The sequence below is a fragment of the Bos grunniens genome, chromosome 16, assembly GCF_055505025.1.
Source record: "Bos grunniens cultivar Pamir isolate PY7600 chromosome 16, Bosgru_T2T1.0, whole genome shotgun sequence".
In the NCBI taxonomy this organism is placed as follows: domain Eukaryota; kingdom Metazoa; phylum Chordata; class Mammalia; order Artiodactyla; family Bovidae; genus Bos; species Bos grunniens.
The window spans coordinates 77,405,739-77,433,514 of NC_141180.1; the positions used below are offsets into that span (position 1 = coordinate 77,405,739).

The 27,776-nt window shown below is 36.6% G+C and overlaps 1 protein-coding gene across 12 annotated transcripts; it reads right to left on the minus strand.

The window, feature by feature from the left end:
* Positions 1–442: 442 nt before the first annotated feature.
* On the minus strand, positions 443–27,776 carry CD55 (CD55 molecule (Cromer blood group)). 12 transcript variants are annotated; one of them, XM_086342790.1, is made up of 12 exons: positions 27,603–27,776; positions 26,684–26,866; positions 25,106–25,297; positions 23,898–23,997; positions 22,796–22,881; positions 18,857–19,045; positions 14,608–14,658; positions 13,999–14,082; positions 10,484–10,504; positions 4,971–5,043; positions 2,871–2,968; positions 443–1,632 (listed from the first exon to the last, which is right to left on the minus strand). In XM_086342790.1, the coding sequence occupies exons 1-11, from the start codon at positions 27,700–27,702 to the stop codon at positions 2,914–2,916; spliced, it is 1,134 nt and encodes a 377-aa protein (XP_086198916.1). In that variant the 5' UTR covers positions 27,703–27,776; the 3' UTR covers positions 443–1,632; positions 2,871–2,913. The 12 variants fall into 12 exon arrangements, with proteins under 12 accessions (XP_086198916.1, XP_086198918.1, XP_086198919.1 ...); XM_086342792.1 differs by lacking the exon at positions 10,484–10,504; XM_086342793.1 differs by lacking the exon at positions 4,971–5,043.

Consider the following 27,776-nt stretch of genomic DNA (forward strand, 5'->3'; position numbering starts at 1 on the left):
ATGGATGTGAGAGTTAGACTATAAAGAAAGCTGAGCACAGAAGAATTGATGCTTTTGAATTGTGGTGTTGGAGAAGACTCTTAAGAGTCCCTTGGACTGTAGGAGATCCAACCAGTCCATCCAAAAGGAGATCAGTCCTGGGTTTTCATTGGAAGGACTGATGTTGAAGCTAAAACTCCAATACTTTGGCAACCTCATGCAAAGAGCTGACTCATTTGAAAAGACCCTGATGCTGGGAAAGATTGAGGGCAGGAGGAGAAGGGGACAATAGAGGATGAGATGGTTGGATGGCATCACCAACTCAGTGGACATGGGTTTGGGTGAACTCCAGGAGTTGATGATGAACAGGGAGGCTTGGCGTGCTGTGGTTCATGGGGTCACAAAGAGTCAGACACGACTGAGCGACTGAACTGAACTGAACAACAAAGTCAATGAAGCAATGTGACAATATAATTATTGTGAAATTTATTTATGTATATATTCTAGTCTATTCCAACACTTAACATGTAAGTGGCAAGATGACAAGAACATATTAAGAATCTGGAAACTGATGTGATTGCCTTTAGTTAAATCAACAAGTAACACATTAAAAGTGATTCTCACTAGGCCAAAGGGCAGCATTCTAAACTCCTATGAAAGGCAGGAAGGGGCTCCCTTATTTATAAATAATTTACACACGAAAATAAATGTCAAATAATACATGAGACAAAAATGTGGTTATTTCTACTTAGGGAAAATAAATTTTGCTTTACATATCTCCTTGAACTTTTTCTGATATACATGTAAAACATAAATAAATATAAATTAAACTTAATATTACAAAAGAATAAGATTTACAATTTGAATATGAATATCTCACTTCAGAAATATAGCATCTTTTCTTATACTAATATTACAATATCTCTACAGAGTTTTAAAGACATTAAGTCAATCTAAGACAACTTTCACTCTTTCATGGGGGCATTTTTTCAAATAGAAAAAATTGTTCTAACTATCTTACAAATAAGGGGCTAATTCACTATCTGCAATTAATGAAAAAGGAAGAATTATTCCTTCATTATGTATTCTTCCTTTGTCACCAACTAACCCAAGAAACTCAACACTCTTGGATCATCATCATGTTTTTCCTTTAAAAAATTTTGCCAACTAATTCAGGCTCATTTTAATAGAATAAGAAAAGTAGAAAATGCCCTTTAGTCAAGGAAAATTATTGTATAATGTGTTTTATCTTTTTGACAATTTTCCTTATAAGAGACTGGTTCATTTGTTTTCAATATCCAATTGTTTTAATTTTTTTGTCTTTTATAAATAAAAATAACATTACATATTTGGTGAAAAAAAATTCTTTTTTTTCTTCTTTCTCACATTCTAAACATGAACAAATCTCTCCACTTTCCCACACTTTTATGAAAGTAATCACTCTTAATCTTATGAATTGTTCTATTTTCAAGGGTCTTAGGAGTGTTGAGAATGTGATTCCAGGACAGATTCATCTTTCCTTGCTTCGTGGACATTCCTATGCATCTTAAAAACAAGATAATATGCAAAACACTTTCTTCTCAACTTCTTTGGCTCAGTTAGCCATGGTTTCTAGCATTATAAGCAAAATTGTCAATGTTATACACATATGTCCTGAAAGTAAGAAAAAAAAAAAGTTAAAACCAAAATTACTTACTGGTTATATATATTCATTTTTTAATTACTATGTGATAAATCATGAACTAGAATAGTTGGTTAATTTGGGGTACAAAAAAAATGCAAAGTTAGTAAGTTATAGAGCATGGACAATCCCACCCAGTAGAGTTCCCTGGTGGCTCAGTGGTAAAGAATCTGCCTGCAGTGCAGGAGACCTGGGTTTGATCCTTGGGTTGGAAAGATCCCCTGGAGAACGTCATGGCAACCCAGTCCAGTATTCTTGCCTGGAGAATTTCATGGGCAGAGGAGCCTGGTGGGCTACAGTCCATAGGATTGCAGAGTTGGACACGACTGAAGCAACTAGGCGGCAGCAGCAGCAGATATGAAAGTGTGTTAGTCACTCAGTCATATCCATCTCTTTGTGACCCCATGGACTATAGTCTGCCAGGCTCCTCTGTCCATGTAATTTTCCAGGCAAGAATACTGGAGTGGGTAGCCATTCCCTTCTCCAGGGGTTCTTCCCAACTCAGGGATCAAACCCAGGTCTCCTGTATTGCAGGTGGATTCTTTAAGCAACACCAACTAAAATATGACACTTGAGTTTTTATTTTCTTGTGATTAATTTCCAAGTTAAATTCAACTAAGATACTTTCAGATTAAAAATCAATGAAAACTCCCTAGAATAGAAGAAAGTTTAATCAAAAGAAGAAGATACCTAGAAAGTTTCACACATACATATTAAGTCAGTTTTGTTTGATAATTTTGACTCAACATAATAGAGATAAGATCTATAAACATGACTTATAAAAGACTCTTTAAAATAGATTTTATATTTCTTAAATATTACAAATGGGAGAAACAAATACAGTATGAGCCAACCATCTCATGACGCACGTAGTCACAATGAAAACATTCCCATTTGTAAGCCCTAATGTATCAATCTTTTGCTTTTTCCAGATTATTTGCAGGATTGTGAACATCCAAACATTTCAATCAACTGAGTAAAAAACACAGAATGAGATAATAGGTAAATTGCTGAAGAGTGGAAGGCTGAAGACATGTCACATTAACAAAGATCAATGTGTTAGTCAATCATTCAACAAAGAAAAACAATTCTAACAATAATAGAGGTTTAAACCTCTATTGTCCTTTAATAGTCACAGATAGATACCAAGCCAGTTGTGTTAATGGACATTTTCCAAGACACAGAAATGTAATTTTACTGAACCATATACCTTTTGTAAATTACCAGAGGTCTTACTTCTGCAGCATCACCAGTTACAGTGAATCATGAAACTTAAGTGCTGTGGTGTTCTCATGTGTGTAGTAAGAGCTGAATAGTAGAGAAGGAAAATAGTGATTGGATTATGAAAGTTTAAAGCTCAATTAAAAAGCAACATGGTCATTTGTTTATAATCACATTCTTTTTATAAGCTAAAATGTATCATATATACCAACACTTCTAAAAGATGTAAATAAATCCTTGGACAGGCAAACACAAAAGATCAACAGGTAAGGTATGAGACACCTTCACATGTACTTGCTCTTTCTCCTGTCTCGTTGAAAATTAAATTTTATTAAATCAGCATAAAATTGAGAGAATAACAAAGAATGTATAAAGTTAGCTCTTACTCTCAACAGCTTATACTTTCAAAATAAGGCAAGTGGAGTGTTTTTAAGTGGACATTAAAAAAAAAAAGCAAATTCTTTCTTAGGGGTTTGCATGAATTTTCTCTCATTCAGAAATAGAAAAATTAGGTTTACAGCAAAATCCCAATAAAACATAAATATTCCCTCCTTCTACATTTCAGCACTTTTCATTCTATTAAAAATATCATGGTCAATTATTTTACCAAAATATCTGAAGAAACTGATGATAGCCAAGAGAAAGCCCCCAGAAAACTCATTCCATTCCTTCCCCCTCAACCTAACAAGCCCTGGAATATTGGCTTGAGAATTATATTGATAATGCTCCAATTCAAAAGCAGAACTGGACTAAATGTAAGGAAGTACAGAAAATACATGCTTTATTCTTTTTTCCAAAATAGTCTTGAGGAGGCATCTGTATCAACTTAACTCACTTTATATGACTTAGAATTCTGTTATTTATACTGAGCTATAAGGCACGTTCTTTAAAAGTTTCAGAAAAATCTGAAGAAGTCATATTTTACTACATTTGCTCTTAAAACATCTAGAGTATTTTATCGACAGTAAGCAAATATCTATAAAACCTGCCAAAAAAAACAGGACCTAGTGGCCAAATGCTTTTAGCAAAAGACTGAACTGCTTAATGATTTAAAGAATGTTTTCATACTTCAGCTTATAATAGGCTTAAATAATATTGTTCACTTAAAGACAAGGGAAAGAGCCATGAAGGCTAAAAAGGAGATACATTATCCAAAGAATTGAAAAGGCAATTGAGTAACAGCATTAAAATATAATTGCTCTTAAGCAATGAAAAAATAGACAGGCTTTAGGGCACTTCAGAAAGAATTCAGTTTCTGTGAACTCCGCAGTTAGTTTTCTGAATGATAAAATCTACGAAACAGAAGGTCAATTTAAATAGTACTCTGTTTACAGGATATATCAGTGCCAACCGTGACTTGATATTTAACACATGTATATTCAATGCAGATCAGACGTTTCAAGTACTGATTTTTTTTTCTTTCTGTGTTGTTTTATCACCTGAGTGCTTACTGTGTGCCAAGTAAGATCCTAACCCCTTTACAGGTGGTGATTCATTTTATCCCACAAATCAGATACTACAATCCCATGAAGTGGGTACTATTATTTCCCCCATTTTACAAATGGGAAAACTGAGGCATAGAGAGGTGAAGCTCCCCACAGTCAAATGGCATGTAAACAGTAGACCCTGAATTGGAATCAAGCAGCTAGGGTCTGGAACCTGCCCTCTTAACCACTGGGCTGACTTTGGCTAGACTGGCATCTATTAATAAATCCAATTTATTCATAGGCCTAATCATACGCAATTTAGCAATACATTAGAGTTTCTTTTTCTAGACATTTTCACTTCTGTACAACACACAGATACTCATAAATTTTACTATGTAGAGAAAAAAGATGAGTTGATCAACAGGTTGTGATGAGACTTTGGCTTTCAAATCACTTAATGTTCTTGTATATACTGAGATAACTAAATTTTTTTAAAAAGACAGGCTATTCATCAAAGATAGTAAATACAGACAAAAGGAATAAAGATATAGCATGTCAAAAGATACAATTAAGCTTAGAAAGTTATCTACTGTTATAGTGTCAAGTTTTACTGGAAAAAAGGTAAGAACAAATTTTTAAAAATCATCAGAATTTTTGCTCACCCTGATTTTCCACCGTCCCAGAAAATTTTGACTAGAATTATGATACCAATTATTACAGTAACAGCAACACATCCTTGAGGGGGAAAAAATGGTAAGTTAACCAATATAGAAATGAGCAATTACATATACAGTGTAATTCACAATGACAAACATACTGATTATCAGGTAAGTTAAAGAAAAAACAGGAGACTTGAATTATATTTTGCTTGTTTGCTTATGTCACAAGTTTGACAGTAAGATCTACATGTTCTTTATCCTGTTTTATTTCAAGGGAACATGAAATATTTAAAATGAAGATCACAATGCTCAAATAAAATCTTACAGATTTGAGAGGATTCTAAAATGTTTCAACCCCACCATGCTTAATTTTAAATTATTTGATCACTGATTATTTAAACATTGTCTGTACTATGTACCATTTCAGCACTAGAAGATGTCTTGGAGTTCACATTTATTTTGTAGATAATTAAATTGAGTCTGAGAAAGGTGAAGCTTCCACATGCGGTTAATGGCAAGGCCATTTACTCAGTTCATAGTAAAGGTAACAGAGATGTAGGCCTTTCTCCATCATAGGAAAGGCATCAGTATCTGGGCACGGAGAGTAAAACTACAGAAATGCTTTCCAGTGTTTAGTCTATTGCAGATAAAATTTCATTTAGGGAAACTGGTATTTACTTTCAATATTAAATGCACTATTTTGAGTGGAACAACAACAAATAATTGATGAAATAATGTAATCAACAGTAAAAAAAAAAATTTTTTATACCTTGATTTTTACACATAAACTTTCTTCTTAAAACCAGTCACTGCCCTTTCTCCTCACCACCTGAGTATCCCTTTTCCTCCCTACTGCTGCTGCTGCTGCTGCGTCTACATCCTCCCAAATCCTTGAACTCTATTTTATTGATCTGTACTACAAAGTATAATGATACTAGAAAAGCAACTGAAGCTAATGTGACTAACAAGTGTGTCCAGTTTCAAATCAGCAAAATACGATAAATGTCGCATAATTGAGCCGCCATGTGGATACATAATTTTAAAAATAGCTGTTTCTACCACAGAATTTACAGTATTTTACCCAATTTCTTTAATTGATTCCTTAGCACCATAGCATTAGTTTGAAAGATTACACTAATAAAATAAGTCATGGCTCCTTTAAAATTTGGGGTTTCTTTTTGTTTTACCACTTCCCATTAATCCCACCATTTTCAAATGCTGCAGAAAAATCCCATTTTCAATTTGAATGATAAATGAAGATCGAAAAATTTTAAAGTGATCCCAAATGTTTGGATGACAAAAGTGGGAATATTCTTAGAACACTGGTCAGCACATATATGTAATTCTAAAAGAAAGTGTGAACATTTATGTTTTAACAGAAAACCAATGCAAACTACAGAAATATGAGAAGTATGCTGCTGCTGCTGCTGCTGCTAAGTCACTTCAGTCGTGTCCGACTCTGTGCAACCCCACAGACGGCAGCCCACCAGGCTCCACCATCCCTGGGATTCTCCAGGCAAGAACACTGGAGTGGGTTGCCATTTCCTTCTCCAATGCATGAAAGTGAAAAGTGAAAGGGAAGTCTCTCAGTTGTGTCCGACTCTCAGCGACCCCATGAACTGCAGCCTACCAGGCTCCTCCGTCCATGGGATTTTCCAGGCAAGAGTACTGGAGTGGGGTGCCATCACCTTCTCCGTGAGAGAAGTATAATTCTAAATAAATAATCCCTCAATTAATAATTAATGAGAATACTATTTTGCAAATTAAAACAAAGAAAACTTTATAAAGGCAATAGTTTATGATCTAAAATTCACCCAAAGGTGAATCAGTACTAATTTAAGACTAAAACAATTTAGGCCAACTTGGTTAGACAGCATTACTGACTAAATAAAGGTGAACTTGAGCAAACCAAACTTCAGGAGATAGTGGACAGGGAAGCCTGGTGTGCTACAGTCCATGGAGCAGCAAAGAGTAGGAGCGACTGAACAACAACCTGAGATAAATGAAACTATAATATTATAAATGAAGTTAAGATTATGATTCCAGTGTCATTAAGGAGCATTTGGGTAGGAAAATCACAGAATTTTAGAAATGTTTTTCTCTAAGTAAAAGGAGTATTTTAGTAATGTTCCCCACTAGGTAGAAATATATTTACCTAGTCCTTAAAACAGTGCAGAGCAGTTTGTCACATATTAGCACATTATCTCCAATAACTGGCATGGTACTTGTCAATAGTAAAAATCCATGATTTTAACTGTTCATAATCTTCTCCATAAAAATACCTGAGATTACTCAAACTAAATTTGTATTAGATGGGTATTACATTAATAGAGTATTATCTCCATTCCTGAACAACCCAAATCAGAATGAAGCTGCCTCCTTTCCTGAAGAAATGTGGATTCATCCAAGTCATTTCAAAAGGTCTCACTTACACACATGCCATAAAGTGGAAATGCACTCTCTGTACTGTGAAAAACTAAGAAAGCTGTGAATAGGTTTTGTTCTTCCTTATAATCCTATTTAACATAAAAGCATAAGTAAATAAGCATGTGATATTTAAAAGAAAAAGTACTTTAGATACTTCACTGAGCATTCTCTTAATTTTTTTTTCTTTACTATTACTAATTCCTACAAGCAGCTTATGAGTGTCACAACATAGGATTTCAGCAATGAAGGGAAAAAAAGCAACACTTATAAAGAATCAGGACTAAATTGTTAAATTTGAGTTGTACAGATCTAGGAAAAGAATTTTTCTACCCTTTCAAGCACTGAGTGCTAAAGAAACTAATCATCTCCCTCTATTCAAGTGCCTAATAGCAGTGTGACCTTGGGCAAGTTAAGAATCTTGCACAACCACAGTTCCTCTCAGCTACAAGGTGGAATACAGCTACATTACAGGACTGCTGTGAGAAGTAAATGAAATAATACACAGGCATGTTTCAATGCAGTCCTTACCACCGACTCAAGATGCACATGTCACTCTAATAAAGGGCTATCTGATTCTTTGGTGTGGCCAGAGGGAACGATAAAATTGTCAGAAATCCATCTCAGAAAGATAATAGTGAAAAATAATAAAGAATTATTAAAGCTGAGATTTACCCAATTTTTAGCACTATACCAATAGTTTTCACAACCCATATTTCATTAAGCTTCCAAGACTTTAAATAAGAATCATGATCACCATCTCATAAATGAAAAAATTGAGACTCAGAGAGATTAAGTAAACCACTTGGGTTGAGTAATTATTAAATGGAAAAAAAAAAGTCCAAAACAAGATTGAAACCAAGATCTGACTGATTCCAAAGCACAAGTCATCCTTCTGTAAAATACTGTCATCAAAAACAAACAGAAAACCCCACAACTATATACAGCATGTATTCTCAGTGGGGTTGGTATCATCCCTAAAGGGGAAAAAGTTTGTTTTTGTTTTTTTTTACTTTTTACATATAAAGTACAGATGTGCATACAGTACACAAACAGATTTATATTATATCTATAATATTAATATTTTATAGGGATGATTAGGAAAAAATGCCTTACAAGATCCTTGAGGGGGAGAGGGTAATAAAAAAAAAAAACATTGTTTTTGGAAAATACACTAATACACAGCAGAGAATAACTTTAAAAATCACCTTGCAGGGATATCACTGGAGGTCCAGTGGTTAAGAATATGCCTTCCAATGCAGGGGATGCAGATTTGATCCCTAGACAGGGAACTAAATGTCCCACATGCTTTGGGGCAACTAGGCCTCAATCAGACAGCCCATGGACAGCAAACTATAAAGCCCTTGCACCACGAAGATCTCACATGTGGCAACTGAGACCCAAGACAGTCAAAAATAAATAAATAAAATATTTTAAAGAAAATCACAAGGCAGGCTTCACTTACACAGCAGATCAAGTTCTGAGATGAGCAGTCAGTGTCTATTTCTTGGCAAAATTAAACAGGAAAAAATTCAAAGTTTTTGCATTCAAATGCAAAGTTCTAGTATCATTTGTGTCACTCATGTGCATTGCAGTGGAATCAATAAAAGCAATTTCCTTGTTGTAGAGGTTATCTTTAAAATGAGAAAAGTGACCTCATTCACAGAATACATTTTAAGAAGTAAAGATAATTTTCAGGTTTATGTTTTATAAGTGTAAGATCCCAAAGAAAAATATTACCATATGTCTGATATAAGAGGGAAGGAATTCCTCTTTATTTTTGAGCACAGGTTGGAATTACAACTAACCCTAAGGGAAAGTTTCTGGAAAATCACACAATATATACTTAAAGAATTTCAGGGAAAATAATAAGCACCTCAAATCTTCACTGAATGCCATTGAGCTGGTAAGAAAAAGTGTATCTATTAAATTTTAACTTCATCTATTAAAAATGTCATTAAGCCATTAGATCATGAGATTTTTCACTTAGAATACATTTATTTTTATTTAAAATATAGAATGGACAAAATGAATTGCAACTGTTGGAATCTTTCAAAATAAATCTTTTAGCTTAAAAAAGTTTTGCCTAAAACACAAAAACTATAATAAGTAACAATGAAAATAATAAAAGCAAGTATTACTTTCAGTTTCATAGTCACATGGCTAATTCATGCATGCATAAGATGAGCTTTCAGCTTATAAACACATAAATCAAAGTGTTTTTTACAAATTTTTATGTGTATTTTCCATTAGACATTACTTATCAATATGCCAATTTAGCTGTATAGCTTCTTAACAGACATTTCTCTTACCATCTTATTATTCTTGTTAATACATAACATCAGATGATATATTTACAAACAAAAAAGGACTGGACCAAATGATAGAAGAAACTGCAACAGGTATGTTTTTGGTCTCATGCCTACAGCAACAGAGCATTTTCTGGAGAAACTTTACTTTAAACCACTGACAGGGAAGGGAAAAGGAAGAAGATATAGCCAAAAGTAACATTCTTTGTTTTACTTGGGACAGGACAAATCTAGAAATAGTCAATGAGTAGTTTACATTTAATTATAAAACACTTGAAGATAGCAACTGTATTGATAACTCTCTCCTCTTGTGATTCTTAGGCACTAAAATGAGATGCAGTGAGCCACTAGGCATGCAATAATACTTGATTGATTGGCCAAATGACTTGAAGTTCTCCTAAAATTACCCTGGAACAAGAACATGGTGGGAAATGTTCTTAACATAGTGAGTACTCTAACATACTGAGTACCTAATGGTGCCCACAAACATGTAGATAAGATGCCTTTACCTGTTTTCTCTTTGGCACCCATACATACTGTATTCTGATAGTATCCCTAAGACAGTATCACCAACTCAATGGACATGAATTTGACCAAACTCTGGGAGATAGTGGAGGACAGAGGAGCTTGACATGCTACAGTCCATGGGATCACAAAGAGTTGGTCACGACTTAGTGACTGAACAGCAACAACAAAGACAGTAAAAAAACAATATTCTTTTCCAGGAATTATATATCCGAATGCGATGACAAATTCTGCGAACTCTCAGAGAGTCACACTTACCCGATGCAACGGTGCTAGCAACTAAAGAAGGAAAAAAGGAAAGAATTACAAAAGTAAAACTGTTTTAAAGTCATTGATTTGCTAGCAATTTAATAAATATATAAGTTTATCAATCAACTGTACTTAAAAAGAAACAATTATAAATAAATTAATGAAAGCAATCATATTACTAACAATCAAGTAACACACATTAGTATCTCTCTCTGTTAAACAAGGGCTTCCCTGGTAGCTCAGATGGTAAAGTGTCTGCCTACAATGCAGGAGACCCAGGTGCAATCCCTGGGTTGGGAAGATCCCCTGGAGAAGGAAATGGCAACCCCCTCCAGTACTCTTGCCTGCAAAATCCCATGGACTGAGGATCCTGGTAGGCTACAGTCCATGGTGTCGCAAAGAGTTGGACATGACTGTTCACTTTCTTTCTTTTCTTTCTATTAAACAAAGTCAGTCAACAATAGAAACATAAAATGTGATTAAAGGGTTATTGAATAGTGAAACAAATACTATGTAAATTTGGTTATATGACTTTATGGCAAGTCAAGGTTACTATAAGGACTAACAATGACAAATGGAAGGTGCATGGTACATGCACTATGGATTACACTCAGTAGTAGCTACTACTATTTTTTCAATAAAAGCAGAAAAGGCATACAATATTTAAAGGATAAATTAATTGTATATAAGAGAGAAATTTGATCCCAAATATTCACTGTATTTTTATCATAATTTATCAATTTAAAATAATTGAAAAGTTTGTTAAATTTGTTAAATTATCATATTCATGAAGAAAAAAGTATTTCAACACAGTTAGCTGTATAACAAATTTATACTAAGTGAACTTGTTTCTCTTCACCTTGCCCTATTAAACCTATATATTCAACCTAAAATTTTTAGGGCCAGAGATGTTGTAAAATTTTAAGAAGTCAGTAACCACATATAAATGTTAAGATTAATTAACTGAATCTAATTGGATCAATTTAAGCCACAAAGCAATGTTGAGTGCAAAAAGTCAAGTTAGGTAATGAAACATATGACATACTGTTTACGCAAATTATAAAAAAAAAACATGCAAAGCTATAATATGTACTACTTATGGTGACATACGTGTAGCATAAGAATAAAAACACAGAGAGGGAGCTTGCACAATGAGATACCATCTCACATCGGTCAGAATGGCCAAGATCAAAAAGTTTACATACAATAAATGCTGGAGAGGACGTAGAGAAAAGGGAACCATTCTATACTGTTGGTGGGAATGTAAACTGGTACACCCACTATGGAGAACAGTATGGAGAGTCCTTAAAAAACTTAGTGTTGCTGTGTGTGTGTGCTTAGTCAGTCAGTCGTGCCCCACTCTTTGCGAACCCATGGACTCCCACCAGGCTGCTCTGTCCACGGGGACTCTCCAGACAAGATTACTGGCACGGGTTGCCATGCCCTTCTCCAAGTAATCTTCCCAACCCAGGGATCGAACCCAGGTCTCCTGCACTGTAGGCAGATTCTTTACCACCTGAACCACCAGGGAAGCCCAAGAATACTGGAGTAGGTAGCCTAGCCCTTCTCCAGGGGATCTTCCCGACCCAGGAATCAAACCAGGGTCTCCTGCATTGCAGGCAGATTCTTTACCAGCTGAGCTACCAAGATAGTCCAGTTGCCACATGATCTAATACTCTTGAATATAGATCCAGAAAAGACAAAAATTCTAATATGAAAAGATATATGCACCCCAATGTTCACTGCAGCACTGTTCACAATAGACAAGACACGGAGGCAGCCTAAATGTCCATCAACAGAGAAATGGGTAAGGAAGATGCAGTACATATATACAATGGAGTATCACTCAGCCATAGAAAGAATGAAACAATGCCATGTGCAGCAACATAGATTGTCACACTGAGTGAAGTCAGACAAAGACAAACATCATGTGATATCATGTATTATGAAATCTAAAAAGAAAAAAATGATACAAATGAATTTAGTTACAAAACAGAAATAGACTCACAGACTCAGAACACAAAATTTATGGTTACCAATGGGAAAAGGTTGGAGGGAGAGATAAATTAGAAGGTTGGGATTTATAGATATAAGCTGAGTCACTTTGCTGTATGAAAGAAATGAACACAACATTGTAAATCAATAATACTTTGATAAAATTTTTTTAAATAAGCAGGAAAAAAAAAGCAGGCAGGAATTGAGGTTCCCTTTTTTTAAAAGGGAACTAATTGGAGTGAGATTTTATGTATTTGACCTTTTACCTAAAGGAATAAAGAAACATACAAAGGAAATTTCCACAATAATATCTGTAATGTTTTAAGTTCTTAAAGATTCTGGGTAATGGCCAAATGAGCTTGAGCATGGAAATTTATGAAATTTGTACAATGTACTGAAAAAACAACAATGATAACTATTTGAAGACATGGAAGAACAAACTAACTCAGGCAGAAATAAATCAAAGCTGAGAGAGCTCAGGCAGCAGATGAGCTGCAGGGAGTGCGATTTGCCTGCGCACAGCAGGGAGAAATCCCTAGGCCACTTGGCACAGAGAGCAGAAAGCCACAGTTTCACTGGCTGGAGAAGTCAGGGAACAGAGTTCAGAATCACAGAGCATCTGGAAGGTGAGCGGCTGATGCTGCTCTATTTCTTGACATATGTGGTAGTTCACTGATATTTGCTTTAGAAAAGTTATTAAGCCTCATATGTATATTTTGTACAATTTTCTGTGTGTTGATGTCAATGAAAAGTTAAAATAATTTTAAAAATTACCTCTTGGCTTAGTCGTATTGAGATTTTAAAAAAAGATAAAAACAAACGGATAAAAACAACCAAAAATCCACATATCTCTATTAAAGAACAAGAGTGTCTATAAAAATGACTATTCATTAAGCAAGTTGTAAAATAAGAAGACATCCTGGTAGTCTGAAAAAGCATTAATTAGATGGGTTTCATTCACTCAGTAGGTTTTCCTGAAATCTAAAGCATATGTTACTCTGCTTTCATAAAAACTATGAAAAGTCATTTAAAGAGTTAACCTGAAAGCTTTCAAAGAACTCTGTGTTTTTAATTACTTAGAAGACACTATTAAGGTACTTAACCAAATCAGCAACTCTAGGGAATCTGGAGAGGTCCTTTAGCATGCTTGAGGGATGAGTCTCTGTCATTGAATCAGACCTAGAAATCAACCTAAAGGATTATACACACTTGGTTCTTTGAGGGATCATGAGGAATTCAGTGGCTCCCTAAAGCTAACAAGAAAAGCAGCATTTTTTTACTGACGTTAATTTAGAATTGCTTTTATGACACCACAACCTTTTTCTATATCATTGCAAAAATATTTCTTTCTTAAAGGTATGCTCTAGCACAATCCAAAGTTAGCCTCTGAAGAAAGTCAGAACATTGCTATGAAGAAACTCTGCCTACAATAAACCAGAGACTACTTAATTTTTTAACCCTGATGAATTTGAAATTTCTACCATGGCACATAAAATCCATATGTGGAAACCTGGACTGAGTCAACTGACCTGAAGGAGCGCTTCCTCTTCCTTGAGGTGTGCCTGTTGCATGAAAACGTGGGGTTGTCCTGGTAACAGCTGTACTTTTTGCTGCTGTAACACGAGCAGAGGTCAATCTTTGTGTTATACGGAGACCCTTAGTCGTATGTACAGAAGTGGACTTTTGTGTAGTTTTAAGATTCTGTATAAGTAAAGATTTTGCTGGGGTGAATCTTTGGGTTGTTGGTGTGGTTGCAGAAGCATTTGCCATGAGGAGATTCTGAGCTGCTGTAGAGACAGTGTTTGATATTGGGGAATTCCAGGCTGTTGTGGCAGAACCATTTGCTGTGGAAGGTTTCTGAGGAGGTGATGGGACCTTTGTAGCTGGAACATTTACAGTGGTGTATGTCTGAGAAACTAGTGGGGGCTTTGTAGCTGAAGAATTTATTGTGATGAATTTCTCAGGAGTTGGTGGGGTTTCTGTAGCTGGAACATTTACAGTGGTGGGTTTCTGAGGAGTTGGTGGGGTTTCTGTAGCTGAAACATTGACAGTAGTGGGTTTCTGAGGAGTTGGTGGGGTTTCTGTAGCTGAAACATTCACTGTGGTGGGTTTCTGAGGAGTTGATAGGACTTTGGTACCTGGAACATTTACTTCAGTGGATTTTGGAACTGTTGGTGTGACATCAGTTTCTGTAGAAGAAAAATTTTATAATAAAAATAGGTAAATAATGCTGTCCAAGTTAAGATTTAGGAACCAATTGTTTGCTCTGACTCTTCTCTTTCCCCACAAAAATCTAACTATGACTTTTAGGAAACCAAGTATTCTCATGTCTTTCCCAAGGAACTGAAACGCTATATATTATCTTTGCTTTGAAATAAGTTGCACCTATAGGCAACTAAAGTGGATCTACACCAAAGTAATATTGAGATTCCTAAAACTGTTTTCTATTTGAAAAAGGAAATCAAAGTCAGAACTGGCAGTGATCTCATTCTTAATACCCCTCAAATAAAGAGTTTTTCTCATAAAGTGTCCTCTTTCCCTCATGCCAAGACCAAAGAAGAACAGGATGCAACCTTGAAGCAACAAAGATAAGCACAACAGAGTCACTTTTTTCCAAAGTGGTCAGGACATGTTAGTGACCTTGGGAACTTGTTTTGTTTCACTTCTCTTTTAAAGCAATAAATTCAATCAGACTACAGTAAATCCCTTTTCTCCTCTTGTGTTGGTTACCAACCTTAAACAGAAAAAAGTTTAGTTTCTCTTTGGATTTTAGGTGAGATAACAAATATCTGAAGTGCAGATTATTCTGAGAGTCACCAATCTAACATTAAAATTTTAGGTCTGTTTGACTTTGGGTTGCTGATCCAATCTCCCTCATAAGGCAGTACTGAGTAGTGTGTAAGCCTGTTTGACCAGATATTAGAGATTGCTGTCCACTTCTCTAAGCCTCAGTTTTCTCATCTGTAAAATGAATGAGTTTCCAAAAAGTTTTACTAATGAGGTGCCTGGAGATGGTTTTATTTTTATTCTGCTTAGAGTCCTGAAAGTTTTTGGAATCTCTTGGTTGAAAAATTTCATCACTTTGGGAAATTTTTCAGTCATTATCTCTTAGTATATTTCTTATGCTTCTCTCCCTCTCTCTCTTTCTCTCCTCTATTTTTTTAATCATAATTAGAACAGTCATATCTCAAATGTCTCTTAAATTTGGTCTGTATTTTACTTTCATTTTTCTCCTTGTTCTTCAGTTTTAAATAACCTTTCTTCCAGTTCCCAATACCGTCTCCTGCTATGTCCGAATTGCTGTTAAACCTGTCTACTGTACTGCTCAGATACTATATTTTCCCATTGAAGAATGTCTATTTTACTCCATTTTATAGACTCCAAATCTCTGTTGAAGTTCTCTATCTTTTCCATTAGTATCTTGAATATATTAATCACTTAAAATCCTTGTCTGCTAACTCAATTATCTAGATTTTTCTTATTTGCTTTTCATTTCTCCTAATTTGGTTATAATTTCTTGCATCTCTCCATATCTAATAATTTTTTATTATATACAATACATTGTATAAAATTCAGATGATATGATCTTCCAAAGGGAGGGTATCCTTTTCTGATAGGCAGATTGGTTTGTGGTGATCACATCCTCAGCCTATGAGGACTGAGCTGGGTTACAGTTTCCATATGACTCAGTCTACTTTTGCTGCTTGGAAGTGCATCTTTTTTCCTCAGCCCTGAGAGACTGTGGGAGATCCAAGTCTATTCTTCAGCAGTGCCCTCTCTCTCCACAAAGCTTCAAAATGAGCTTAAATGTTGTAAGAAGGACACTGACTGTATGTTTGATACAAGCCTGTTTTTGTGATGGGTTTGTTGTCCAAATACCATAAGCTTCAGGAAGATCTCATTTTGTACTTTGGCAGCTTGGGGTCTAGCTCCCCAGTCTCACCTGCATTCCTAGAAATCAGCAAATGGCTCTTAGGAAAAACTGGGTCAGCATTTGAGGATTTCCATTTTCCAGTGTGTTATCCTAGCTAACCACAACTGCTGAGACCAATGGTCTTTTATCTGGTTCAAGATGGATCCTCAGGCTAGGTGCACATCAGAATCATTTGCCTTCATTCAGAATTTTAGTTCATTCAGCCCTAGTTATTCCCCTGAGGGAACAATTTTTGCCTTTAAAATATGGTTTAAAAAAAATCTACCCAGGTTTCGTAGTTATTGTCATGCCAGCATTGGCCTGCCATGACATCCTTGAGCATTACCATAGAGTTGTAAATTCTAGATAGCTGATTATTTAATAAAATAGGGGAAATAAATATGAATTGATCATATGGCTAAAATCTAAAATATCAAAATTTACTCACTTTAAATGAATTCAAACCATTAAATGAAATTTACACCTATCACGTCTTTACATCATAATAACCATTATCATTAATGGTACAGAGAACAAATGTGCGATATTACTAGGACAGTAAATTGGTACAGTTTCTTTTGAAACAATATTGGTAACATCTATCAAAAGTTTAAATGCATATATCTTTGATATTGTAATTACACTTCAAGGAATTTATTGCAAATAATGTATTTGCACAGATACAAGGAACACAATAATATTTACTGTAGAACTTTTTTTAAAATATTTTTTTAAAAAACTATAACAGATACTAAATTCCCTTCAATAGGAGACTGGTTAAGTAAATAATATATCCATATCATTAATATGATTTTTAAAAGAAATATGTGTATGTATATTTATTTCTTAGAATAAAATACAAAAATTTGTAAACAGTGGCTACTTCTGAGGATAGGACTAGAAGAGACTTTTGCTTTTCATTTTATATAATCATCAACATGGTTTTAACATTGTGTTGTGCTTAGTCACTCAGTCGTGTCCAACTCTCTGTGACCCCATGGACTGTAGCCCGCCAAGATCCTCTGTCCATGGGGATTCACCAGACAAGAATACTGGAGTGGGTTGCTATGCCCTCCTCCACAGGATCTTCCCAATCTATGGATCAAATCCAGGTCTTCTGCATTGCAGGTGGATTCCTTACTGTCTGAGCTACCAGGGAAGCCCAAGAATACTGGAGTGGGTAGCCCATCACTTCCCCAGGGGAACTTCCGAACCCAAGAATCAAACTGAGGTCTTCCGCATTGCAGGTGGATTCTTCACCAACTGAGCCACCTGGGAAGCCTGGTTTTAACATTACTTCATAATATTCATGTATACCACTTATATGAAAAAACTACTATTAATAAGCAATGCTATTTAAAAACCATGCTAATACAATTCAAGTATAATTATAAAAGTAATTATTTGTTTGAATTATACTGGCATTTGAATATGATACTGCTTAAATAAATGCCACCTCCTAGGAAAGTTCTAGAAATGTAAACAAGAGAGCATTGTCAATAAGACAGAAATTCTGGAGGCAGAAAACAATACAATTCAATGAAGTCAACAGGTGGGCAAGAGTTTCTCTTTGTTGTCACAACATATAAGATCATTATTTAGATCTCTCAGTTCAATCTAAGATTTCCTCTCAATTAAATAAACCACTTTATACACTTTTTTAAAAAACAAGAATATATCTATATTAACTTATTGAAAGTAACATGGTAAGAAACAGCAAATATAAGCTAATTCACTAAAAACATGAGGCATATATGTGTGCATATATATATATATATAATTATACATCTCCATCCTACTCTGCAGTTCAAGCCGTAAAGAGTCCATCTGCAATGCAGGAGACACAGGAGACATGGGTTTGATCCTTGGGTGAGGACAATCCCAAGGAAATGGCAACCCACTTCCTTGCCTAGAAAATACCATGGACAGAGAAGCCTGGTGGCCTGTAATCCATAGGGTCGCAAAGAGTCAGACATGACTGAGTACGCACATACTTGCACTATTATATATGTACAGATATTCACAGAGGTCATGTGTGTATTATTTGTATTTTACCATATGGTGGCTCAGCAGTAAAAGAATCTGCCTGTAATGCAGGAGAAGTGGAAACTCGAGTTTGATTCTTGAGTTGGGAAGATCCCCTGGAGAAGCAAATGGCAACCCATTCCAGTATCCTTGCCTGGGGAATCCCATAGACAGAGGAGTCTGGCAGGCTACAGTCCATGGGGTTGCAAAGAGTAAGATACAGTTAAGCAACTAAGCAACAGCAGCAATAACATATGTTCTCCACATCAGTGCTTCTTCCTTTTTGGAAGTCATAGACCCCCTCGTAGAGTCTATTCCCCAGAAAAATGCAAATATGCTTAAGTACAACACTTTACATTCATTTCTCAGGGAGTCTGTATACTCTCTGAAGCCCATATACAGACCCAAGTGTAAGAACAAACAGAATTGTAACTTTGCAAATGGATTACCTCTACACTGAGGTAGGGGGCCACTCCACTCTCCTTGGTCATCTTTTACAGTACAATAGATAGAGCTCTCTCCATGTAGGGTGAAGCCTTCCATACATTTATATGTTACAGATTGTCCATATGCATAACTGTTTTGTTTCTCTTGAATCATTCCATGGTCAACTTTTGGTGGTTCTGGACATAAAATTTCTTTTAAAACATCATAACATATGTTAAGTTAATTAAATCCCCAAGATAATTTCATAAACAAGATTAAAATATGTTAAATATTTTATTAAAAAAAATAAAAATATACCATTCTTTTAAATTAAACATTTCATCTCAGAGAAAGCAAGGCAGAGGCTTCCATTTAAGGAGTAAAAGGACTTGAGTTTAAACCTAAGATGTACCCTCCTTAGAGCAGAGAAGAGGGCTCTGCTTTTGATTCCAGGGAGAAACAATACCGAATGAAAGAGCTGGGAATGTAAGTGGCATGCATGGGAAACAGAAATTTTGGATAGAGCAAAAGATTTTAAAAGTGAAAATTAGACTTTGATTTTCAGGATAAAATTTTTAAAGCATGTGTTGACTCTTGGCCTTTTATTTGAAGTAAATCTTACTGAGCAGCTGAATTTGTAAAACAAATACAAGCAAAGTATTGATTGTTATATTATAAAAAGAGGCCTCTCCCTGGCAGCTCCCCTGATTCAGTGGTTCCACATTCTCTAGAGACATGAACCTGTTTTTCTTGTCTTTTTTTTTTTAAGCAAGAAAGCAATGTGATCACATGGGGACGTCAAATTACATCAAATACTCTTAAGTACCCAGACAATACTAGCTATTTATGAATTACTTTTAGGCCACTGATCAAAGCAAGGGACAAAAACAAGCTAATCTGATTTACACTGGGCTGAGTGGGTATTGACAACACACATTACAGCAGTTCAGTCCCAGCAGTTTCTGAGCATCTAATACATACTGGTCATTGCTCTATAAATAGAAGTATAACCAAGTAAGATACAGTTCCTCTGTCTTAAACTATAGTGGAAAGAGACATTCAAAGAGATCATTTCCATATGAAATGGTGAGGATTATCATAGAAGCACGCGCAGTGGTGTGGAAAGAACGAACAGTTACAGTCAGGGAAAGCTTCGAGGAGAAATTCGCGAGCAAACTCTTAAAAAATAAAATAAAAGGGGTAGGGGGCGCTGAAGGGATTTCCTGGCAAAGGCAGTATCGTAAGAAATGATGCAGGGACATGAAGAAGTCTGAGGTATCCAGACAACCTCAGCAGTTTGTGAAGGAGGAGGGTGAGACGTAAAGTGTGGAGAATTGGATAGACCGTGGCTAGACTTGTACACTGTATGCAGGGGTTTAGACCTGGTGCGCTGGACGTGATGAGGAGATACTACCAAGTCTCTTTCAAGAAGGGAAGAGACCAGTCACATTTGTGTTTCAGATGCATGACAGGGTAGAGGCTGGATAAAACACTAAAGGGGTGTGAGAATGGAGGCTGGAGGCCACTGCAGTCAGCATCACTTGAGCAAGTGGAGCTCCTGCCTAGCTCCCACATGGAAAGGCCACGCTCTTGCCCTCCTCTGGGTGTGCCTCTCTCTATTAGATGGGGAATCTGCAGGGCTGAGATAGTATGCTCAATGACAGCTCCTCCCCACCCCATTCTAAATCACGCTCCAGGAACTGGTGCCCAGAACTCCCTGGGCCAACACTCCTTTCAGGCCTTCTCCCTGTCCATATTCTTGACAATAGTCTATACTGCTGATGTGTCCACCTTTAGGCCAGAATTCAATGGAGTGGGGCTAAGGGTTATAGGGGATATGATTTGGGTGTGTAGATTGAGCTATCCATTTACAGGCATCAGAGACCCCTCACAGTGCAAGAAGGGGGCACCAACTTGAGAATGAATGAATCTTAGATTAGGGACCTCCATTTATACTCTTGTCCTATGCCCTGAAAATGTTAGAAATAGCTCTTATTGCAAAGTCTAAATGAAAGCTAGTAAACCATATTAAAAGTGTTATATATAGAAGATAATACAGGTTTGAGAAATATATTAAGGAGATAAAGGAAAAAATATTTGGTGATTATAAGTGAGAGGTTAAGATAAAGAGAGGGGACTGGAATGACAGATATTATAGAGCAGCAACTGATTCTAGGCTAGTGTGTACTAGCAGTCAACTAAAATTATTTTTGAAAAGAAAATATTGGCAGAGAGATAGGAAAACAGGTGTTTCTGACATTGAGGCTTTCTTCAGAGGTGAACAAGTATCACCTGTGATTGGCGTATGACCGAGGAAAAGTTCTGAATAAGTCCATTGTTCCTTCCTTCTTTAGATCCACACCTCCATATCCACATTCACAAAGGGACATCAATGCTGCCTCATGTGCTGATAAAAGCCCAGAGTGCATACTTGAGATATGCTGTGTGCTCAGTTGAGGTCAAAAACCTCATTGCTTAAGAATTTATACTTTCTACTTGAAGTCTTTGGTGGAAAGTCTACATTAGGAGAAGTAGGGCTTTAATAGGGATAGTTGAAGACATGGGGTTGCTGAATGAAAAGGGCTCTTTCCCACAGAATACAGATGTCAGTGATTGCAGAGTTGCAGAGCCAGGTAAGAGAGTCAGAGTGAAAAATACGAACATCAGGAGTTTTACCACAGAATTGAAGATATTAGACAGAGAGCAGGACCTGGACTAGCTGTAAGCAAACACAAAGAGAAACTGGGTTTGCAGCACAAAAGCTCTTCTGTGCTGGAATGCATGCTTGGTGTACACATTTCTGTGAAACTCATGACAGCAGTTGCTTGTAAATATGTTGGCCTCAACTGGGAGACTGCTTGTCCAGACTTTGTGACAAGTTGTTGCCTCTGTCAGAAAAAAAGATACTGTCTAGCTCCTGCTTGCTTTCCATATTCGCTTTAGTATCAGTTACAGCATTCCTAACTGGATGACATAGGAAAGGTGATGGTAGGTAGTAAGGATGGATATTTGAAAATAATAATGAAAAAAAGGAAGAAATAGTAGATATAGGAGGTGGGGCCCAAGGTGGGTGTGGCAAGAGCAAACTCCTTGTTGGCAAGGCTTCATTTCATTTGTCTTGTTATCAGTTGACCCCACACATTCCCTACCAGACAGCATGACGCTTGTTAAATTACACTACCTCTACTCAAGTTTCCTGCTCTTAATAACACCAAAACTTGAAATGAGCAATAATTTCAATGAGGATGAGAGAAATAAAGCCTACTTTTTAAAACACTGCACATATATACTCCTCTGTTTTCAGGAGACATATGTCTCTAATGCACATATATTTAACTTGATATACCCTTTTAGGAAACTAGCCTCTGTGCCCTCTTCCCTCTTGAGAAGACAGAATTTTCAAGTGCAGATATTTCTTCATTACGATATATGCTTATTTCTCTAAAGATAAAAGTATTTCATGGTTTAAAACATTTCAACATAATTAGCTCAGTTAACAATCCTTAAAGGAATCTAGTGTAAGGTAACACTAGGTCTTAGAAGAATGATGGGCTTGAAATCAAGAGGTCTGGGTTAAGTGCCTACTTTGGCCACTTATTTTGGCATATAGGGTCAAGTCGTACAGACCTTTTAATGAATAGTATTTTAACCACCAAAAAATTAAAAATTATGAAGGAGGGGAAAAAAATCCCAAATCTATTTTATTTGACTGTTAGAAGGAATGATAAGATAATAAATGACCAAGCACAATATAAACCTTAGTTAATTTTTAATCCTTTATCCTCATGGTTAATAAATTAAGACATATTACTAATAGAGTTATATAAACTAGGCAAAACATTCACACATTGGAAGGTGAGGGTACTACAAACATATACTGACGGTAATTCTAAAGAGCAAAAAGCAATTTATCATTGATTATTCAGTCCCACAGCAGAGTGCTTAGATTTTTTCAGTCTTACCTTGGCATTCTGGAAATTCATTAGTCCACCCAACAGTATTTCCCACAGGAGCACAGAAACTAAAAGTTGCACCAACTAATTTGTATCTAAAATAATGAGGGAAGAAAAAAAACATTAAGTTCCACTCACACATATTTGACTTCCCTTAAATCCTTCAGAATAGCGCCTTACAATATTTGTTACACCAGTAGATAGAGACAAAACAATAGTTGATAAAAGCTCATTTGGCAGTTTAAAGGAAAAGAAAAAATTATATCTAAAAGGGTGACATCAAAGATAAAAAAGTGTAAGATAAGCAAAATATTTTTTATTTGGGTAAGGCATATGTTAGAAAATATTAAAATATTTTAAAACATTTTTAAAGAATACAGATGCTTAAATCTTTTCTATTTCTGAGTTATAAAAGATCAATACAGATTCCATAGAATAGTAGAATGTACTTATATTTAAAGGGTTCAAAGTATCCCCAGATTTGTTATTAATGATCCAAATATCTGTGTTTAGTACAGGAGACAAATGATACTGGTAGCTTTATAAATAACAGGGACACACACACAGAATAAAATATCATAGTCCAATTTACAGATATTAAATGAGAAAATGAATATAAAGCTTTTAGCAGCACTTGAAACACTGATAATCCTCAATGATAATACTCCTTTCCCATACATAGAGGACTCACAAAAGATCTTAGGTCAGAATGATATTTTTACACTAGGAATGATTATTTTTAACCCTTGATATCTTATAACGGATTGTTCACGTACAAAGAAAACAAACAAATGCAAACTCATTATTTAGGTAAAGACTGGTTTCAACACTGAAAAGATTTAATTTCTCCAAGGATCATCAACTTATTACAAGTTTTTTCATCTACAAGTCACAGTTAAAACTTTATAATGAAATCTAGTGATTGAGAGAATTTTGGTGGTATTATAAGAAATATTCCTTTCTTGCCCCATTTTACTAACTTTAACTGCAATGAATTCATCATTGAGCAGAGGGTGGTTTTATTGCTTGTCACAAATCTAAAAGTTTCTATCTTAAATTCTAATTTGTCTTTCCAGTTGTTAAATATAGTGTTTCATATGCTCAGACTTACCCTGCGTTACATGAAAAATAGATGGTTGCACCAAGTAGTATGTCAGTTGTTATATTGACATGACCATTTTCTATTTCTCTAGGCTTAGGACATGATTTTTCTAGGAAAGAATATAAATTTATTTTTTTCATTAAATTATCAGGCACGTCTATGCAAATTCACCATCTGAACCATTGCTATTACTTATCCAACTATTTAAATTGTACCTTCATTTTATCAGTTTCAAGAAAGCAAGGTATTAGTCCATGGGGTCGCAAAGAGTCAAACACAACTGAGCAACTTTCACTTTCTTTAAAATATACACTTAAGTCATTTTGCGCTATGTTAAATCACTTCAGTCACATCCAACTCTGTGCGACCCTGTGGACTGTAGCCTGCCAGGCTCCTCAGTCCATGGGATTCTCCAGGTAAGAATACTGGAGTGGGCCATTTCCTTCTCCAGGGTATCTTCCCGACCCAGGGATCGAACTCACATCTTTTAAGTCTCCTGCATTGGCAGAAGAGTTCTTTACCAATATTGCATTTTTAGGTAACCTTAAACTAAATTTAATCATAGGTTAAAGGTTTTTCCAGTGGTCATGTATGGATGTGAGAGTTGGACTATAAAGAAAACTGAGCACTGAAGACTTGATGCTTTTGAACTGTGGTGTTGGAGAAGATTCTTGAGAGTCCCTTGGACTGCAAGGAGATCCAACCAGTCCATTCTAAAGTAGATCAGTCCTGGGTGTTCATTGGAAGGACTGATGTTGGAAACTCCAACACTTTGGCCACCTGATGCGAAGAGCTGACTCATTGGAAAAGACCCTGATGCTGGGAAAGATTGAGGGCAGGAGGAGAAGGGAATGACAGAGGATTAGATGGTTGGATGGCATCACTGACTCAATGGACATGGGTTTGGGTGGAGTCCGGGAGTTGGTGATGGACAGGGAGGCCTGGGGTGCTGCGGTTCACAGGGTCGCAAAGAGTCAGACACGACTGAGCGACTGAACTGAACTGAAACCTTAAATGTGAAATCAGTGAGCAAAGTAATATTTCTGGCTCACAAGTATTTAGTTTGCCTAATTTAAAACAAATTGGTTCTAATGGTTCATTTAAGAAACATTCTAAATAATAATATGTACACATAGACTTCTGCTATGAGTGAAGGAAGAAACATCATTTTCCCCAAACACCATATGATTAAGATTACTCTTTAAAACCATACTCACTTTTACAAAATCTATCAGGTTTGGACCACACAAAATTCTGAAGACAAGTTATGCTTCCTGAAAGAGAAGGGTCCCTTATGTAGCCCTGACGGCACTCATATTCCACAGTGGTACCTTCTGGGAAATAATTCTGTTGGCTATAAGACTTTTTGAGAGATGCAAAAAGTAGCCTGGTTGGAACATCACAGCTACCTAAAAGTATTAACAAAACAACAACAACAACAAATGAGTATCACTTGCTGTTATAATCGATGTCTAATTATCTGGTCCTTAGATCACTCTTTATCTGTATTTCTTTGTACATAGTATTCATATTAATGTCACTATGGCATTGATAGTGTATCAGCATATTCACATATAAATTTTCATTCCCTAATTACTAGAGCCCTGTGAAGTAGATTTGGTACACCAAAGTCACTATGTCCACAATTCAGAAAATGTAACTTATTTCAGTCACCTGGCATCATTCTGGCATTGACTCAATGAAGGCCAATTCCCTTACCCTGTCCCATGTATCATAGGGATAGATAAGAACCAGCATTTCCAGATCCCTGGGCTAGTGTCCTGGACAATAATAATAGTTAACAATGATAGCTAACATTTATTGAGTACTTGTAAATGTATTACACATGTAAACTCATTTAATCCTCAGGACAACCTATGGAGGCAAGGATCAGATGAGCCAATGGAGCACATGAAGTATTTAAAAACTGGAATCATCTAGACAAATGCAAATTTATAGTGGCATCATATAGTGTAAGGGGCATTAGATCTATGATCAACAGACTCACTGGCTCTTCTGCATAAGGAGCTCCTGATCCCAAGGAAATTGTTTAACTGGGAGTTGCTTTCTCAACTGTAAAGTGTGGATAAGTCCTTAACTAACCTCAGGGAGTTGTTTGAAGAATTAGACAAAGTAGTCTATGCAGAATAACTCTATTCAGTTGTAAACACTAAAGCGTGATACATGTGTAGAGACATGTCCTTCAACCTCCTGCCTTGGGATCATGGATAAATAAAAACAAAACGTTAACACTGATTTCACACCTGATTTCAAAAAGTACTGTGGCAGTTTCTATGTTCACTGTAGTTTCTATTGCTCCAAGTTGTTCAAACACAGGAATTAAATTTTTATTTTTACTTGTACATGTCAAGGCTAAACTAGGGCAATGACTATAAAGATAGATTTATATTTAAAGATTGAGAATTTTTAAAAATATCACCACAGAGTTGTACTGGGCAAATCCTACAGAGGACTCTCTTATGTGTCTCAAGGTAACTACCAAACATAGTTATAGATAATTTACTCCCTAAACAGTACCTATTGTTTATTTTCGCTATTAATCAGTTCAAGAGTTACACTGTTAGGAAAAAAAAATAAACCTGTTAATGAAGAGCAGGACCTATTCCAGGAAGTAATGCCATCAATTAGCTAGATTGTGAATTGCCAACAGGTATGCCCAGGTGATTAATAATGCTAGAAAACTATCAATTACCAGTCATTCCAAAGAGGGATAAAATTAAACTTAAGAAACATTCCATTCCCATAACTTTTCTAAAATGAAATGAAGAACTTACGATTACAAAATTCTGCAAGCTCTGACCATTTATTATTCTCACAGATCACTGAGTCTGCCTTGCCAGGAACTTTTACAAAGCCTCTGTTACATTTGTAGGTTACTGTTCTTTTTTCAGGAAAACTTGTAAGACCTCCCAAAGCTGCTTGGGCATTAGGCACATCTGGGGGAAGGCTGCAGTCACCTAGGAAGGAATAAACAAAACTGAAGGAAATACCACTTTTCAATTCATAGCAACATTCTATTCCAAGACAAATAAGGGAGGCAGCAAAGGCTTTTGATGCCTACATATTTCCATCCAGTGCTGAGCTGACACATCAAGAACTTGCAAGGCTTCCTGTCTGTCAATTAACTCAAAACTAAAAGAAATTCCTGCCCCTCGTTATCATATACATAGAGAGAGAGAGCTTTAGAGTTTCACAGAGATACTGTTTCGAGGCACACAATACAGACAGACGCCCCCTTGGAACGTTACACCTGGAGGAGACGACGCACAAACTTGTAGTGCCAAGTCTGTGCACGACTGGACCCTGTGGTGGTCAACGATCTGGCTTCCCAACCTTAAGGAGACGCGAAGGATTCACTCTCTTCGACCTCTGCCTGTCTTTTTGGCTTCTCCATGTTTGCCCCCTCTCCCCGCGAAGGCTCACTCCTAAAACCCTGCCAGCTGGGGTCCAGCATAGTAAACCTCCTAGTGGCAGGTGAGCAGCGAAGAGCCTCTTTCCGTTCCCAGGGATCGTGCCAGTAGGAGGGCTGACCCTTACAGGTGGAGGATTCCAGGAACGATTAGGGATGCCCACGTGGCTCACCCGCCGCGTTCCGCGGACTCCTCGGCTGTCGTGCCGACGACCTCCACCCCCTCCACCCTGCCCGAAGGTTGAGCCGCAGGGCTGGGCTTTCGGCCCTGGACCCCCACTCACCCGACGCAGCCGGAGGACGCAGGAGTAGCAGCAGCAGCTGCGGGCCCAGCCCGCCCAGGAGGCTCAGCACCGCGCGGGCGCGCGGGCGCACGGGACTCATGGCGCGCAGGGACGGGGACCCGGCGTGGGCCTCCGCGGTGAAGACACAGCGGGCTGAAAACCCGAGCTGAAGTC

Excerpts from the sequence above, each read along its gene's own strand:
- CD55 (XM_086342797.1), bottom strand. The coding sequence starts at position 27,702 with ATGAGTCCCGTGCGCCCGCGCGCCCGCGCGGTGCTGAGCCTCCTGGGC. Across the intron at positions 26,867-27,602 it reads GCGTCCTCCGGCTGCGTCGG|GTGACTGCAGCCTTCCCCCA; the intron begins GTGAGTGGGGGT and ends ATTCCTTCCTAG. Across the intron at positions 23,998-25,105 it reads ACCTGATAGATTTTGTAAAA|AAAAATCATGTCCTAAGCCT; the intron begins GTGAGTATGGTT and ends ATTCTTTCCTAG.